Here is a 15,972-nt window from a genome sequence, read left to right as displayed (position 1 = left end):
AATGTCTTCACCCGATCTTTTCAGATTCTCCTTGTGTTCTAACCTGTAGCTGCTGAGAGCTGTCGTTGAGATTGTCCTCCCGTCGTCGCGCCTCCTCTAACATTTGTGCACTCTTCTTTTTTTCCACCTGTTCCTTGTGCTTCAGATTTGCTACCTTCTTATTCTGGTCTTTCACTTGCCTAATGACAGAAGGAGAAAAATCAAGCTTTGCATATGTATGCATAGAAACAAATATGTTTATTTTGAGACTTACACCAGTGACAATAAGGAATTGTTGAAAACCAACAAATAAATACATGCTGCAAAATTTTTCAACAATTCCAAATTCGTTCCTGTCAATGGTAGCACATTTGTTTACAAAAATAAGTTTTCCCATAAAGAACATGTATTTCAGCATGTACTCTATGAAGAACAATGAAATCATAAAACAAAAGAACGGCATGGGATAATCTGAAATGACTAAAAAGAAACCAAGTCAGAGATTCCGGAAATATGGAAGCGGTCTCCTGACACCGACGCACTGAAATATTAGAATGGCTGACAGAAAAAGAAAGCTTTGTAAAACAACTCTAATTTTACCATTATTAAATATTTCAAACATTCAATACACTGTATATAATGTAGATGTATATGAAAATAATGACATAAAAATCTATAAACCTAGCTTAAGAAATGGAACATCATATTTACTTCTGAAGCTCCCTATTGTGTCTCTCTCTACTATTGGACTATCCTCCATTAATAACAACAACCTATATCTCAAAAATTATGTTTAAAATCCCCTTGCTTTTATTATTGTTTTGCTACATATATATATATATATGAACTGTTCATTTATAGTTTACATGTTTTTGAGCTTTATAAAGATAAATAATTATTCATTTTTCTTTTTAGTACAGAATGATATTCAATATTATTCCCTTTCAACAGATTTCGAGACTTAGACCATTCAGAGTGTAATGTATCTTTTAATCTTCTCCACTTTCACTGAGGTATGAAATAATATATGGCAATTATTTTAGTCTACTCCCCAGAAGATGACAATTGCGTTGTTTCCATTTTCTTGCTATTTTAAATAATGCTGCTAGGTGCACTCTGATATACCTGGGCAGGAATATCTCTAAGGTGTAGGCCTAGGAACTGAATTGCTAGGAAATACAGTAGGTACACCTTATTTTATTTTATTTTCCAAGAAGCTACATTGATTTATACTCTTGCTAGCTGTGCATAACAGTGGCCATTATACCTCTCCACATCCATTAACACACGGTACCGACTTTCTAAATGTTTCCAATCAGGTAGAAAGAAAATAGAACCTCATTATGGTTTTAAAATGCGTGTTTCTAACCACCTAGGCTGAATATCTCATCATACAGTATTCGATCATTCCTGTTTCCACTTCTGTGAAATAGCTATTTGTGTCTTTTGTCCATTTTTTAAATTAACATATCTTTTTCTTGATGACTTGTAGGTATTCTTTATACATTATAGATAATAATGCTTTATCCGTTATATGTTATGTAAGTATTTTCTTCTAGGCTATGATTTCTTTACATCTTTTCATTGATAGAATTCAATTTTATTTTTTTTCTGAGATGGGATCTCACTCAGTCGCCAAGGCTAGTGTGCAGTGGCACAATCTCAGCTCACTGCAGCCTTGACCTCCCAGGCTCAGGTGATTTTCCCACCTCAGCCTCCTGAATAGCTGGAATTACAGGCACATGCCACCACACCCAGCTAATTTTTCGTAGAGATGAGGTTTCACTATGTTGCCTACACTGGTCTTGAACTCCTGGACTCAAGCAATCCACTGGCCTCTGCCTCCCAGTGTGGGGATTACAGGCATGAGTCACCATGTCCAGCCTAAAATTTTTAATTGTTTCAAATGTATCAACCTTCTCCTTTATAATATACAATTTTGTGACATTTCCACAAAATCTTGTCCATCCAAGTTCATAAAGATATTTCCCTAAAACGACGTTAACTTTGTCTTTCACGTTGTAGTCATTAATCCATCTGAAACCGATGTTGTATATGTTATGACGTAAAAACATACTTCCATTTTGGAGGGTTTGGTATAAGATAAGAATAAAATTTCATTTTTTAAATGTATTTATAATGAATTTTCCCAGGAATATTTATATGCATTGCCACTTCTGGTGTGTATCATGTTTCTATATGCATGTGTACCTGTTTTGTGGCTATGTTTGTATATTTCTGTGCCAGATCTATACCACCTTAATTACTACACCTTTACAAAAAGTAATTAGTAAGGCAAGGCTCCCTACCTTTTTCTTCTTCAAAACTGTCTTGGCTATTCTTGGTGCTTTACACTTCCCATAGAAATTTCAGAACTAGCCCGTCAAGTTCCACCAAACCAACCAACCAACTACAGCAACAAAAATCCCAAGAGCAGCCTCTGGGATTTTGATCCCAATTACATTGAAGTAATGTCAGTTTGGGAAAAACTTCATGCTTTTGGACCTTTCAATTCATTAACATACTACAGATGCTCCTCAACTTATCATTGGGCTATATCCCAATAAACCCACCGTAAGCTGAAAATATCCTAAGTCCAAAATGCATTTAAAACACCTAATCTGGAAAGTAGCAGTTGTTTACTCTCCTGGTTGTGTGGCTAACTGGGATCTGTGGCTCACTGCCACTGTACAGCATCACAAGAGAGTATCATATTACATACCACTAGTACAGGAAAAGATCAAAATTCAAAGTATGGTTTTACTGAATGTGTATCACTTTTGCACTGTCGTTAAGTTGAAAGCTTGTCAGTGTGTACGTAAAAGAGATGTGTATATATTTTATTCCTATGTACATTATATGTTTTGCCATCATTTAAAATTCCAGACATCATGTCATTACACCCTTATACATGCTTCCTTATGCGCCTCCAAAAAAGAGCACTTTTTAACAATGTAAATTGTGACAAAATTAATAATTCCTCAATATCAATATATAGTCCATATTCAAATTTCCCCATTCGTATCAAAGTTTATTTTTTACAGCTACTTTATTTGAATCAAAATACAAAAAATGCCCATACATTGTGCTTATTTGTTAGATCCTTCAAATCCCTACTAATCTAGAGGAAAGTCTCTTACCTCCTCCAATGTACCCTTTTTGAATGCCAGTGATTTTTTTTAGAAGGAAATCAATTATTCCATACAACGACTCACATTCTGGATTGTACGTTTGCTTCTTCATGATGAAATTCAACTTGTTTCTCTATATCTCTTGCTTTTTGTTTGTTTTGATATTGAATATTAGCTTTAAAGACTTGAATAGATTCAATTTTCATTTTTAGGTAAAAATAATAATTAATGGTGTTGTGTAACTGACATTGCCTCACATCTGAGAGCATATAACATAATGTCTGGTTTCTTACTCTTTTTTTTTTTTTTTTGAGACAGGGTCTCGCTCTGTTGCCCAGGCTGAAGTGCAGTGGTGCAATGTTGGCTCACTGCAACCTCCACCTCTCAGGTTCAAGCCATTCTGGCGCCTTAGCCTCCCAAGTAGCTGGGATTACAGGCATGCAACACCACACCCGGCTAATTTCTGTGTTTTTAGTAGAGAAGGGGTTTCACCATGTGGGCCAAGCTGGTCTCAAACTCCCGGCCTCAAATGACCCACCCGTCTTGGCCTCCCAAAGTGTTGGGATTACAGGCATGAGCCACTGTGCCTGGTCCTTGGTTTTCTCACTCTTAAAGAGGCTAAGATTAACCAGTGCGTTAAGGTAGTGACAGTCTGGTCACTTCTGTGTGTAGAGTTCACCTAATGGCTCCGTGCACTAATGAACTTTTCCTGAATAAACTATTTTAATAACTTTTTAAAATTACATTTTCTAGTGGCTTTTTGCTGGCATATAAACAGGAACATGATTCCCATATATGGGTATTATATCTAGAAAACCTGTTAAATGCTCTTGCTAATTCTAATTATTTTTCTATAGGTTTTTATTTTTCTATGTATTCGGTTTACAGTTATATAATACATCACCGAAGTAAACCAACAAAGCCCTTATGACTGATCACAAAGGAACGGAGATTCATGAAATGACTGATGGAATTAAAGATAATCATCCTAAAGCAGCTCAATGAGATTCAAGAGAACCCAGAAACAAAAATCAGGAAACTCAATAAAAATTAGGAAAACAATACATGATCAAAACAAATAGTTTAATAAAGGAATAGAAACTCTAAAGAACCAAACAGAAATCTTGAAACTGAAGAATACACTGACAACTGAAAAAAAAAATTAATAGCTTCAATAGGAAACTCAGTTATGCAGAAGAAAGCATCAGTGAACTCAAACACACATTGTTTAAAATTATCCAGTTAGAGAAACTAAAGAGAAAAATGAATTTAAAATGACATAAGCATACAGAAACTATGATGCAGCATTAAACGAATGAGTATGTGCATTATCAAGGTCCCAAAAGGAGAACAGAAGAAATATCTAGCTTACTTAAATGTTTGTTGCCTGAGAATTTCTCAAATCTTGAAAGAAATATGGACATCTAGATTCATGAAGCTCAAAAGCTCAAGTCAAAGAAAATTACACTGAAACACATTATAATTGAATTCTGAAAAATCAAAGGCAAAGAGGAAATTCTGAAAGCAGCAGGAGAAAAGCAACCTATAATACAAGAAAACCCCCAACACATACACACACACCACCATTACCACCACCAATAAAGCAATCAGTGGATTTCTCAGCAGAAACCTTGCAGATCAGGAGGGAATGAGATGATATAGTCAAAGTGCTAACAGACAAAAAATTGCCAGCCAAGAATATTATACATAAGAAAGCTGTTGCTGGGCACGGTGGTTCACGCCTGTAATCCCAGCACTTTAGGAGGCCGAGGTGGGTGGATCACGAGGTCAAGAGATCGAGACTATCCTGGCTAACACGGTGAAACCCCATCTGTACTAAAAATACCAAAATTAGCCGGGCGTGGTGGCATGCACCTGTAGTTCCAGCTACCCGGGAGGCTGAGGCAGGAGAAATGCTAGAACCCAGGAGGCGGAGACTGCAGTGAGCTGAGAACATGCCACTGCACTCCTGCCTGGGTAACAAAGCGAGACTCCGTCTCAAAAAAAAAAATTGCTTTACTTCTCTGAGAAACAAATAATACAATGTCAAGGAGTCAGAGGTGCCATCAGAGTGGGAAAAAAAAAAAAAAGTTGCCCTTCAGAAATAAAGATGAGATAAAGACATTTCCAGACAAACAAAAGCTGAGAGAGTTCATCGCACTAGAACTGCCTTATAAGAAATGCTAAAGGGAGTTGAGTTAAAACTAAAGGACACTAAATAAAAACATGAAAACACATTAAAGTATAAAACTCACTGGTAAAAATAAATATACAGTCAAATTCAGAATACTGTAATGCTGTAATCACGGTACATAAATCGATTTTAACTAGTATAAAAGTTAAAAGACAAAAGTATAAAAATAACTAGCTACAATAATTTGTCAATGGGTACACAAATATAAAAAGATATAAAGTGTGACATCAACAGCATAAACTGTGAAGGAGGGAGACATAAAATTGTAGAACTTTTGTGGGTAATTAAAGTTTAGTTATTATAACCTTAAAACAGCCTAAGATGTCTTATGTAACCCTCATAGTAACCACAAAGAAAACTAACCTCCAGTAACATATAAAAGATAGAAGGGAATTAAGCATACAATTACAAAAAAAAAAAAAAATCATCAAACCACAAAGGAAGGCAGCAAGAGAGAAAGGAACAAAGGACCTACAAAACAGAGAACAACAAAATGGCCTTAACTATCAATAATTACTTTAAATGGATTAAATTCCCCAATCAAAAGATATAGAGTGGCTAACAGATTTTTTTAAGTATCCAACAATATGTTGCCTACAAGAGACTCACTTTAGCTGTAAGAACACACACAGGCTGAAAATAAAAGGATAGAAAAAGATATTCTATGGAAATGGTAACCAAAAAAGAACAGAAATGGGCTTACTTATACCAGACACAATAGACTTTCAGTCACAAGAGACAAAGAAGGTTATTATACAACAATAAATGGGTCAATTCATCAAGAGAATATTACAATTGTAAATGTATTAATATATATGCATCCAACCTTAGAGCACCTAAAAATATAAAGCAAATACTAACAGAACTGAAGGGAGAAACAGACAGCAATACAATCACAAGAGAGGACTTTACTACCCCACTTTTAACAACGCATAAGTCAAAGAGTCTATCAATAAGAAAACATTAGACCTGAATAAGAGTATAGAGCAAATAACAGACTATCTGAAACATCCATCCAACAGCAGCAGAAAACATATCCTTCTCAAGTACACACAGAGCATTCCCCAGAATATATCATATGTTGGGACACAAAATTAAGTGTTAAATCCAACTATGTTAAAATCATATCAAGTATGTTTTCCAACTACAATGGTACAAAATTAGAAATCAATAATAGGAGGGAAATTTTAAAATTCACAAATACATGGAAAGTAAACAATATACTCCTGACAAAACCAATGGGTCAAAGAAGAAATCAAAAGCAGAGTCAAAAAGTCAGGCTGGGCGTGGTGGCTCACGCCTTTAATCCCAGCACTTTGGGAGACCAAGGCAGGTGGATCACTTGAGGTCAGGGGTTTGAGACCAGCCTGGCCAACATGGTGAAACCCCATCTATACTAAGAATTAGCCGGGTGTGGTGGCACATGCCTGTAATCCCAGCTACTCAGGAGGCTGAGGCAGGAGAATCGCTTGAACCCGGGAGGCGGAGGTTGCAGTGAGCCAAGATTGTGCCATTGCACTCTAGCCTGGGTGACAGAGCGAGACTCCAACTCGAAAAAAAAAAAAAAAAAAAAGAGTCAAAAAGTATCTTCAGGCAAATAAAATGAAAACACAGCATTCTAAAACCTATAGAATACAGCAAAGCAGCAGTTCAAAGAGACAAGTTTATGGCAATAAACTTTAAGAAAAAAAAGATCTCAAACAACTTAACCTTACATGTCAAAAAAATAGAAAAAAGAACAAACTAAGCCCAAAGTTAGCTAAGGTAAGGAAATAATAAAGAGAAGAAATAAATGAGAGACCAGAAAGAAAATTGTAAAAAATCAACATAATAGTTGTTTGTCGAAAGATAATCAAAATTGAGAAGCTTTGAGCTGGAATAACTGAGAAAGAGAATTCAAATAAAGAAAATCAGACATGAAAGAGAAGACATTACAACTGATCCACAGGAATACAAGGAGAATATTATGAAAATTAATACACCAACAACTTGGATAACCTAGAAGAAATGAATAAATTTCTAGAAACATATACCCTAACAAGACTGAATCATTAAAACAACAACAAATGAAGACTTTTTTTTTTTTTTTTTTTAAGAGATTCATTCTTGCTTTGTTGTCCAGGCTGGGACACAGTGGCACCATCATAGTTCATCAAAATTCTGGGGTCAAGGGATACTCCTGCCTCAGCCTCTCCAGTTGCTACAACTACAGGCATGCACCACTGCAACTAGTTAATTTTTTATTTTTTTGTAGAGACCAGTCTTGCTATGTTGCCCAGTCTGGTCTCTAACTCCTGGCCTAAAGTGATCCTCCCACCTTAGCCTCCCAAAGTGCTGGGATTACAGCCACTGCACCCGGACAACTGAAGAAATATTAATAGCTGAACAGACCAATAACAAGTAAGAAGACTAAAGCAGTAGTCAAAAACCTCCCAACAAAGAAAAGCTGAGGACCAGATGGCTTCATAGGTGATTTCCACCAAACACTTAAGCACAAGCTAGTATCAATTCTTCTCAAATTCATCCAAAGAATTAAAGAGGCAGGAACACTTCCAAACTCATTTTAAAAGGCCAGTATTGCCCTTATACCGAGGCCAGATAAGGATACTATAAGAAAAGAAAATTACAGGTCAATATATTCCTGATGAAACTAGATGCAAAAGTTCCAACAAAATACTAGGAAACTGAATTCAACGGCACATTAAAAGGATCATTCACTATAATCAAGTGGTATTTGCAAGGATAGTTCAAAATATACAAATTAATAAATGTCATACACCACACTAACAGAATGAATGATAAAAATCCACACAATCATCTGAAAAAGTATTTGACAAACTTAAATATCCTTTCATCATAAAGACTCTCAATAAATTAGGTAAAGAAGGAATGTACCTCAACACAACAATAAAGGCCATATATGATTAGTCCACAGCCGATATACCTAATGGTGAAAAGTTGAAAGCTTTTCCCCTAACCTCAGGAACAAGAAAAGGGAGTCCACTCTCACCACCCCTTCAACAGAATATTCGAAGTCCTAGTCAATTAGGCAAGAAAAAGAACTAAATGGCACACAAACTGGAAAATAAAAAGAAAAACTGTCTCTATTTGCAGATGACATGACCTCATACATAGAAAACCCTAAAGCCTGCATAAAACAATTGTTAAAAACTATTATAGTAAGTTCAGTAAAGTTGCAGAATATAAAATATACAAAAATTAGTTGTTTCTATACACTAACAATGAACTAAAAAGAAATTTAAAAAAATCTTATTTACAATAGCATCAAGAAGTTCACAGGAATAAACTTAATCTTAAGTGGCTGAAAGATCTGTACACTAAAAACTAGAAGACAAAGGAATTGAAAAAGATACATACAAATGGAAAGATAATCTGTTCATGAATTGAAACAATTAATGTTGTTAAAAGGTCCATACTACTCAAAGCAATCTATGGATTCAATGCAGCCTCTATCAAAATACCAATGGCATTGTTTCACAAAAACAGAACGAATAATCCTAAACTTCGTATGGAACCATAATAGACCGTAAATAGCCAATTGTGAGTAAGAAGAACAAAGCTGGAGTCATCGCACTTACCGATTTCAAACTATGTTACAAATCTAAACACTATGGTACAACCATAAAAACAGACTTCTATACCAATGGAACAGAATAGAAAGCCCAGAAATAAATCCATGCATTTACAGTTAATTGATCTTTGATAAAGATAACAAGAATACACATTGGGGAAAGTATAATCTCTTCAATGAATGGTGTTGGGGAAACTGGATATCTACATGCAGGAGAATGAAACTGGACCCTTATCCCTGACCATATACAGAAATTGACTCAAAATGGATTAGACTTAAACATAAGACCTGAAACTTTAAAACTAGTAGAAGAAAACACTGGGGAAAGAAAGCTTCCTGACGTTGGTCTGCACAATGATTTTTTGGACATGACCCCAAAAGCACAGGCAACAAAAGCAAGAGCAGACAAATGGGACTGCGTCAAACTAAAAGGCTTCTGCACAGCAATGCAAGCAATCAACAGAGTAAAGAGACAACTTACAGAATGGGAAAGAATGCTTGCAAACCTATCTGATAAGGAGTTAATATTCAAAATGTCTAGATAACTCAATAGCAAGAAAACAACCTGATTTTAAAACGGGAGAAGGATCTGAATAGACATTTCTTGAAAGAAGACTTTAAATGGCCAAATGACCACCAGGTATATGGAAAAATGCTTAACAGACCGAAGGATAGCTAAATATGAAAATATGCCCAACATCACAGGAAGATGCAAATCAAAACCACAATGAGATATCACCTCATACCAGTTAGAATGGATACTCTGAAAAAGACAAAAGATAACAAGTATTGGCAAGGATGTGGAGAAAAGAGAATCCTGGTACACTGTTGGTGGGAATGTAAATTGGTACAGCCATTACGGAAAACAGTAAGAAGGTTCCTCTAAACGTTAAAAACAGAACTACCATATGACTCTGCAATGTCACTCTGCTACATATCAAACAACTGAAATCAGGATCTGCACTCCCATCTCACTGCAGTATTAGTCACGATAGCCAAAATGTGAAAACAGTGTAAGTGTGCATCAGATGAATGGATAAAGAAAATGTGGCATATATAATCAAATGGAATATTTATCAGCCATAAAACAAAAAGGAGGCCAGGCACAGTGGCTCAAGCCTGTAATCCCTACACTTTGGGAGGCTGAGGCGGGTGGATCACTTGAGGCCAGAAGTTTGAGGCCAGCCTGGCCAAAATGGCGCAACCCCATCTCTACTAAAAATAGAAAAATTAGCCAGGCCTCGTGGTACACACCTGTAATCCCAGCTACTCAAGAGGCTGAGGCACAAAAATTGCTTGAGCTCAGGAGGTGGAGGCCGCAGCGAGCCGAGACTATGCCACTGCACTCCAGCCTGGGTGACAGAGTGAGACTGTTTTGAAACAACAACAAAAGGGAAATACTGCCACTTGTGATACGAATGAACCTAAAAACATCAAACTCACAGAACTCATAGAGAATAGAATGGTGGTTTCCAGAGGGCTGGAAAAGGGGGGGATCATGGAGGATGTTTGTCAAAGGGCATAAACCTTCAGTTATATAAGATGAGTAAGTTCCGAAGATTCAATGTATAGCATGGTAGATTATAATTAATAATACTGTACGGTACACTTGAAATTTGCTAAGAGCAGAGCTTAAGGGTTCTAACAACACACAAAAAAAGTGGTAACTATGTGAGGTGATGGATGTGTTAATAGTAATCCTTCACAATGTATACATGTATCAAATCATGTTGTACACCTTACTTAAATGCACACTATTTTATCAATTTTTATCTCAATAAAGCTGGGAAAAATTATGCAAGATAAAATCATGAATTAATGACACAGATGATAAGATAAAAATTCATTCTCCATTGAAAATGCACACTAAGAAGTTACATTTTGGATCTCCACTTTTGGCCATCTTCAATGTCTACAGAAGAATTCAGCCACAGACATAATAAAATCAGCTATCACTAGAGGAAATAAAAAGAAAAATAGTGTTTATATTTATTCTCCTTACTCTATAATTTTTTATTTCTCATTTTAACAATCTGATATCAATCATATTAACTAATGGAAAAAGCAGACTGGCTCCTGGCATTAGAGAAGACAAACAAATGGAGAAAAATTCTGTTTATATGAATCAAATTGCTTTTTCTCAAAATTAAGTTCCTCGTAACATTCATTTACTAGATGCAAAAATTTTGCTCTGTTTTAAGAGAGAGAAAAAAATTTAAACGGTGCAGAAATTCCTTTCACCTTGCACTTGTGAATTATTCCAGATGGTGCTGGCAACCTTTAATGCCAATAGCAGTAGCCTGGTTATTTGGGGCATTATGACACATGGAATAAATAACTGAATTAAAACTACTAGACTATGTTTTGGTCAGAAGGCAGATATGCAATCCAATCAAAGCCAATTTCATTCCTCAGCACTTTTCATCACAATTATATCGAAGAGTAAGTGATTTTAAAAATCCTACTTTACCTACAAATCATAAAACTAGGTTATGGTGTTTTTAGTCGTGTTTCAGAAAAAACAATTTAAGAAATTCATTACCCTCATCCTATCCAATCAACCACTACATGTGTGTGTGTGTGTGTGTGTGTGTGTGTGTGTGTGTGTCTGTTTTTTAAGAGACAGCCTCATTTTGTTGTCCTGGCTGTAGTATAGTGGCATGCTCATACCTCACTACAGCCTTGAACTCCTGGGCTCAAGTGATCCTCCTGCCTCAGCCTCCCAAGTAGCTGGGACTAATAGGCACACACCACCATGCTCAGTTAATTTTTGTAGAGACAGCACCTTGCTATGTTGCCCAGGCTGGTCTTAAACTCCTAGCCCCAAGTGATCCTCTCGTCTCAGACTCCTGAGCTGCTGAGATTACAGGTGTGAGCATTCCACCTGGCTCACAGACATACTAACGACTACCTCCATTAACTCCAAAAAGACATAATAAAATGCTAACTAAAGAATACAGAGCATGACCCCAAATGTATGTATATACACACATATAACGAAGAATATTAAAATGGACAAATTAAGCATTTTTTTTCTTTTTGGTTTTTGAAAATTCATTTTTTTCTTTTCTTATTTATTTATTTTTTTTTAAGACAAGGTCTCACTTACTAACCTAGGCTAAACTGCAGTGGCACAATCATAGCTCACTTCCCAGGCTCAAGTGATCGTCCCATGTCAGCCTCCCAAGTAGCTGAGACTATAGACATATGCCACCATGCCTGGCTAATTTTGTTATTGTTGTTTATTTTTTGTAGAGATGAGGTCTCACTATGTTGCCCAGGCTGGTCTCAAACTCCTGGGCTCAAGCAATCCTCCAGCCTCGGCCTCCCAAAGTGCTGGGATCACAGGAGTGAGCTACAGTGCCCAGCCTATTTTTTTTTCTTTTTTATCTTTTTTTATAGTTTCTAAATTTTCTACTTTAGACATAAAATATTTTAAAATTTTCTTTAAAAGTTGTTTTTAAAAACAGATATGGTTGTATCTCAAAAAAGGTTCTTTGCCTATATCAGACAAGATATACAAAGTAGTACAGTATGGCACATTTTTTTGGTCTTTGATTCTTTTATTTTTTTGGTCTTTGATATTCTTAATCCATTTTCTTTTCATATTTTAAATCTCCTATCTTTAGTTTTACCACTATTATTTCTTTACCTTCACTCTACAGGCTAAAGGATGACTATCAAGATAAAATGGTTTTATCTACGATAGGCAACCAAGGAAAGTACAGAAAATTGTGAGATAATTAAATCAATCTCTCGCCTACCCCCACCTTCTTGTCTTGTGTATGCGTGTCTGTCTGTGCACATATGTGTGTGCATGCACGTTTTTATGAATGTAGGTATAGTTCTGAATTCATGAATTAACTAGAAAAGATGAAAACACACAATGATTTTCTTGCCTCATTATTATCCTTTTCAATATTGTTTCTCTGGGAAGAGGTATAGGAGGGAATATCATCTAAATATACATTAAAAGAGTAAAAGGAGGGTATTTCTGGAATGTATATTTAGGAAAAAACATTCTGAGACATAACAGAACTTGTGAAATGAGGAATTTCCTTCTTTTTCCTTATAAATAGATTAACATCTAGTTTGATTTGAATCTAAATTCTCAAGAAAACCCAGATGTTAGTAAATTCCTATCGTGAGGTGCCATGGATTTAATGGCTTCGTAAATTTATTAAAACTCTCTCAACTGCTGTTTTGCCTGAACTAATCTTAATTTAATTCAAAGTGAACGTAGATGTTTTATCATTCTTCAAGCAGGAAGAGGAGAAATTAGAGCAATTCATAAATAAATTAATGCTTTAAAATTAGATTCACAATTGCTAAGCTCCCAACTATTATAATAAACCGTGAAATGATGAATAAAAGATTTAACTCTCTCCACCATGTAAGCAAACAAAAGCGTAAGAAGACAGAAAAACAAAGATGGGAAAGAAAACAGTAGTTGAATGTTTACTGGTCTCTGCCACCAGAAGTTTTACAAAATGTGGTCCACTATCTTGCTATTTAAAGTGTGATCCATGAACTTATATCATGAGTGTCACCTTAGTGCTTGGTAGAAACACCCAATCTCAGGTTGATGCCAGACCTATTAAATCAGAATCTGCGCTTTAACAAGGTTCCCAGGGGATACGAATACACACTAAACGCACAATGTTAAGAAACAACAGTCAATGCAGACTATGCCAGGCAGGCTTTGGCCATATTTACTTTGTTATTGCCACCCTAAGCCTCTGTCTCTTAAAATCCAAACTCAAATTTAGGTAAATCTATTAGATCACAACTATTATGGATGCTCCTAACTCCAATGCCACTTTAACTGTATCTATCTTATGACATGTTGACTTGTTCTCCATATTAGGGGAGGGAATCTACATACCTGTCTTACTGTACTTTATGAACATGCCTTCCTAGAGGTTAAAGTCCTCCTCTGATATATTTTCAAAATCCACAATTCCTAGCACAGTTCCTTGTGGTACATGGGTGCTCATTAAACATTTGTTGAACAAATGCATAAAAAGGAAACTAATCATACCCTACTGACAATCCACCCAAAACAAAACTCTGAGGGAAAATACAGTTTGTTTGAAGCTCTAAAACAATGGAATTACTAAAAAATAAATATCTTCCTTGTATCTTAAACACCTAGCAAAATTAATTGGTAAAGGAATTTTTATTATCTGTCTTTAACTTACTCCTTCCTATTAAGAAACTAACAACATTTGTCAGAGGCTACACTTCTACTGGCTGTTTTGCTTTACCAAAAAGAAAGTTACATATAGTTAGTGTTATACGTTACTATATCATAAAATCTCCCACACAAATTTAAGAAAAAATAGGATGCTTCTATTGTCAAATTTAAAAAAATATTATCAATCAAATTTCACTCAGGTATTCGTGTTTTCACTCAAGAAGAGAAGCTTAAGCTAGGGCTTAAATATACAATAATTAAAAATAAAATGACATTGCTAAAGCACCACATATATTACATATAAACATCTATAATATTTATGAAATGTTACATGCAGAGAATATGGGCCAGATGTGGTAGCTCATGCCTGTAATCCCAGCACTTTGGGGGGACAAGATGGGTGGATCACTTGAGGTCAAGAGTTTGAGACCAGCCTCAAAACCCCTTATCTACCAAAAATACAAAAATTAGCTGGGCATGGTGGCACCTGTAATCCCAGCTACTCAGGAGTCTAAGGCACAAGAATTGCTTGAATCCCGGAAACGGAGTTTGCAGTGAGCCAAGATCACGCCACTGCTCTCCAGTCTGGGTGACAGAGCCAGATCCTGTCTCCTCAAAAAAGAAAAAAAAAAGAGAATATGTACACTCATAATAGTCATACAGCACATAATGATAATGCTTTGGTCAATAATAGACTGCATCTTATATGCAGATGCATATAAGATTATAATACTGTATTGTTACTGATGTTTACATGTTTAGGTACACAAATGCCACCGTGTTATGCTGCCTACAGTATTCAGTACAGTAACATGCTGTACAGGATTATAGCCTAGGAGCAACAGTCTATACCTTACAGCCTAGCTGTGCAGTAGGCTAGACCATCTATGTTTGTGTTAGTATACACTATGATATTTGTACAATGATACCACATAGCGATGTGTTTCTCAGAAACTATCATCCCCATTGTTCAATGACTCATGACTATATATATTGCACACATGGACACACATACACACACCCTCTCTCTCATTTTACCTTCCTCCAAAGAGCTCCACTCACAGTTAACATAAAAATTAAGACATAAAATTTTATACTACCTAAATACCTAATTGTAGCTTTAAAAAATACCTGCCCAAAGAGTAACCAAAAAACTAAAAATAAAATGCTAATAGTTTCACTTGTTATCTGTCTAATTAAAATGCTTTTGACTATTTCAAAGCCATTTTAAATGTGGGTTTTATTTTCATGGAACCATATCCCTAATTGTCTAAAGAAAATAAGTCATAATGAAAAGGAGAAAAGATATCAATACAGAACATAAAACTGTTAATTACTTGGAGTTTTACATAAACACTTTTAAATTCTGCAAAAATATTTTAAATGATCAATTCAACATTTTTCTAATCAGCAAGGAAACTGCATGATAATTAGTCTCATTTTACATGTAGTGTCTTTTATTTCTACACTTATTCTCACTACTACACGGATTTCTTTGAAGACAAGGACCCGATTTTATACAACTCCATAGACCTGAGATGAGGACTGTCTTATGGCAATTAATCAATGTTTACTGAAGTGTTTTGACTTTTTTTAATGCTGGTTCTCAAGATAACTTTAATCTATGACCATTAATTCAACAAACATTTAATAAAAGCTTCTATGGGCCAGGTGCTATCTTTGAAAATATGGCCGTGAACAAAACAGACAAAAATCTCAGCCCTCATTGAGTTTACTGTCCACTGGAAAGAAACAGAACATAAGAAAAATACACGGTATGTCAGACAGTGATATGTCCAATGGGAAAAATAAAAGAAGAAAGGAGATAAGGTGTGTAGGAATGGGTGGTGGGATTGGAATTTAAATCAAGTGCTCAGGA

The 15,972-nt window shown here is 35.6% G+C and overlaps 1 protein-coding gene across 16 annotated transcripts in view; it reads right to left on the bottom strand.

Annotated features, from left to right (window-relative positions):
* Nucleotides 1-15,972, bottom strand: part of ERC1 (ELKS/RAB6-interacting/CAST family member 1) — a 511,134-nt gene that overhangs the window by 270,152 nt on the left and 225,010 nt on the right. For all 16 annotated transcript variants that reach the window (XM_063672288.1, XM_063672287.1, XM_063672289.1 and 13 more), the window contains one exon: nucleotides 44-179. In XM_063672288.1, coding sequence (XP_063528358.1) covers nucleotides 44-179 — 136 coding nt within the window. The remainder of the gene's footprint in view (nucleotides 1-43; nucleotides 180-15,972) is intronic.

Source organism: Pongo pygmaeus, chromosome 10, assembly GCF_028885625.2.
Source record: "Pongo pygmaeus isolate AG05252 chromosome 10, NHGRI_mPonPyg2-v2.0_pri, whole genome shotgun sequence".
In the NCBI taxonomy this organism is placed as follows: Eukaryota; Metazoa; Chordata; class Mammalia; order Primates; family Hominidae; genus Pongo; species Pongo pygmaeus.
The sequence above is the reverse complement of the archived record's forward strand: the minus strand, read 5'-3'. Positions and strand labels throughout refer to the sequence as shown.